Here is a 1249-nt window from a genome sequence, read left to right as displayed (position 1 = left end):
TTGAGTATCTCAAGCCCAAATTGGAGTAAACGCTCGGCTGCCTAACAAACATTAGTAATGTGCAATCAAATTCTTTTCTTCCTTTTTAATCTTAACCCTAAAAGTTTTTCGACTAAATATAACACTCGTTTTCGATTGTATGTATATCTACATCACAATTTTAAATCTTAAGCCTAATTAATTTGAATTAAATAGTTATATCCTTGAACTAACGTCAACTGTACGAGTATTCGTAATAGTTTGCTGCCCTGATAATTTTATCAAATATAAACTCACGCACGCGCAGCCCACAAATGAAGTCGAAGTGATTCCAACGTTTGCGTGGTATTTTGTAAACAGCCTGAAGGTTGCGCATGCGCATCAGTAGTCGCCAAATATCCTCCACCGAAACGATGTAATCATTATCAGCGTAGAAAATGGTAACAGGCGCTGTGATGAGCTCCAGCTGATAGTCTGGCGGTTCTAATTGATTGTACATTAACCAATTCTTCTCCGGGCCATAGTCATATTGGCGGAATTTCGACGAGACGTAGCCCTGGAAGTAGTGCATAATTTGCTTAAAAGAGCCACCTACGGGAAAGTTGGCCATTATGTCGGGTAGCAAAGTCTGCAAACAAGTAAAACAAAATTACAAGACGTTACAGATATTCGTATATGTATTTACCTTGTTCAGATGTAGCGTATCATAGCCCACAGCCGGCCAAAGGCGGCTCACACACACCATGGGCCGCTCGTTCTCGAAACAAAGTGACGACAGGAACTTCTTCACAAACTTGTTTGTGGATACCATCTCCATGCCCTCCAACACTTTGGCCACATAGTTGCGTGTACCCAATATGGGACCGAAAATCTTCGCCAGCCCACCTTTTGTATTACTGACGTACGCCACCGGCGCCAACAGATGTGCCGTCTTGAAGACAGCATTGTATTGCGGCAAAATTGAGTTGAGCACCAAAAAGACAGTGCCACCTTGTGAGATGCCCACAAAATGCATCTTTGCTTCGCCTGTACACTGCAAAATGTAGTCCACCATGGCGGGCATATCGTAAATGCTCATCTCATGCCAGCTGAAGTTCCAGAATTCGCGCTCAGTCGTGTTGTACCAAACATTGCGTCGCGTATAGATATTGCCGCGATTGTTGCCCAACCAAATGTCGTAACCTTGACGCCACAACAGATATGGCAATGAGTTTTCGCGACCATTTAGTAGCCAAGCGTCTGAGGAGGCGTAAATGCCGGCCAACAGGAA

The 1249-nt window shown here is 43.8% G+C and overlaps 1 protein-coding gene across 1 annotated transcript; it reads right to left on the bottom strand.

Annotated features, from left to right (window-relative positions):
• Positions 1 to 40: 40 nt before the first annotated feature.
• LOC108357252 (lipase 3-like) lies at positions 41 to 1243 on the bottom strand (the record flags this gene model as incomplete). Its single annotated transcript, XM_017608340.1, has 2 exons — positions 41 to 607; positions 665 to 1243. Coding segments are annotated over 2 exons (972 nt in total), but the record flags the coding sequence as incomplete, so codon positions are not given.
• Positions 1244 to 1249: the final 6 nt, after the last annotated feature.

This window comes from Rhagoletis zephyria, unplaced genomic scaffold, assembly GCF_001687245.7.
Source record: "Rhagoletis zephyria isolate East Lansing unplaced genomic scaffold, Rhagoletis_zephyria_1.1 Rzeph_scaffold_73371, whole genome shotgun sequence".
Lineage (NCBI taxonomy): Eukaryota > Metazoa > Arthropoda > Insecta > Diptera > Tephritidae > Rhagoletis > Rhagoletis zephyria.
This window is presented reverse-complemented; position numbering and strand designations above follow the sequence as displayed.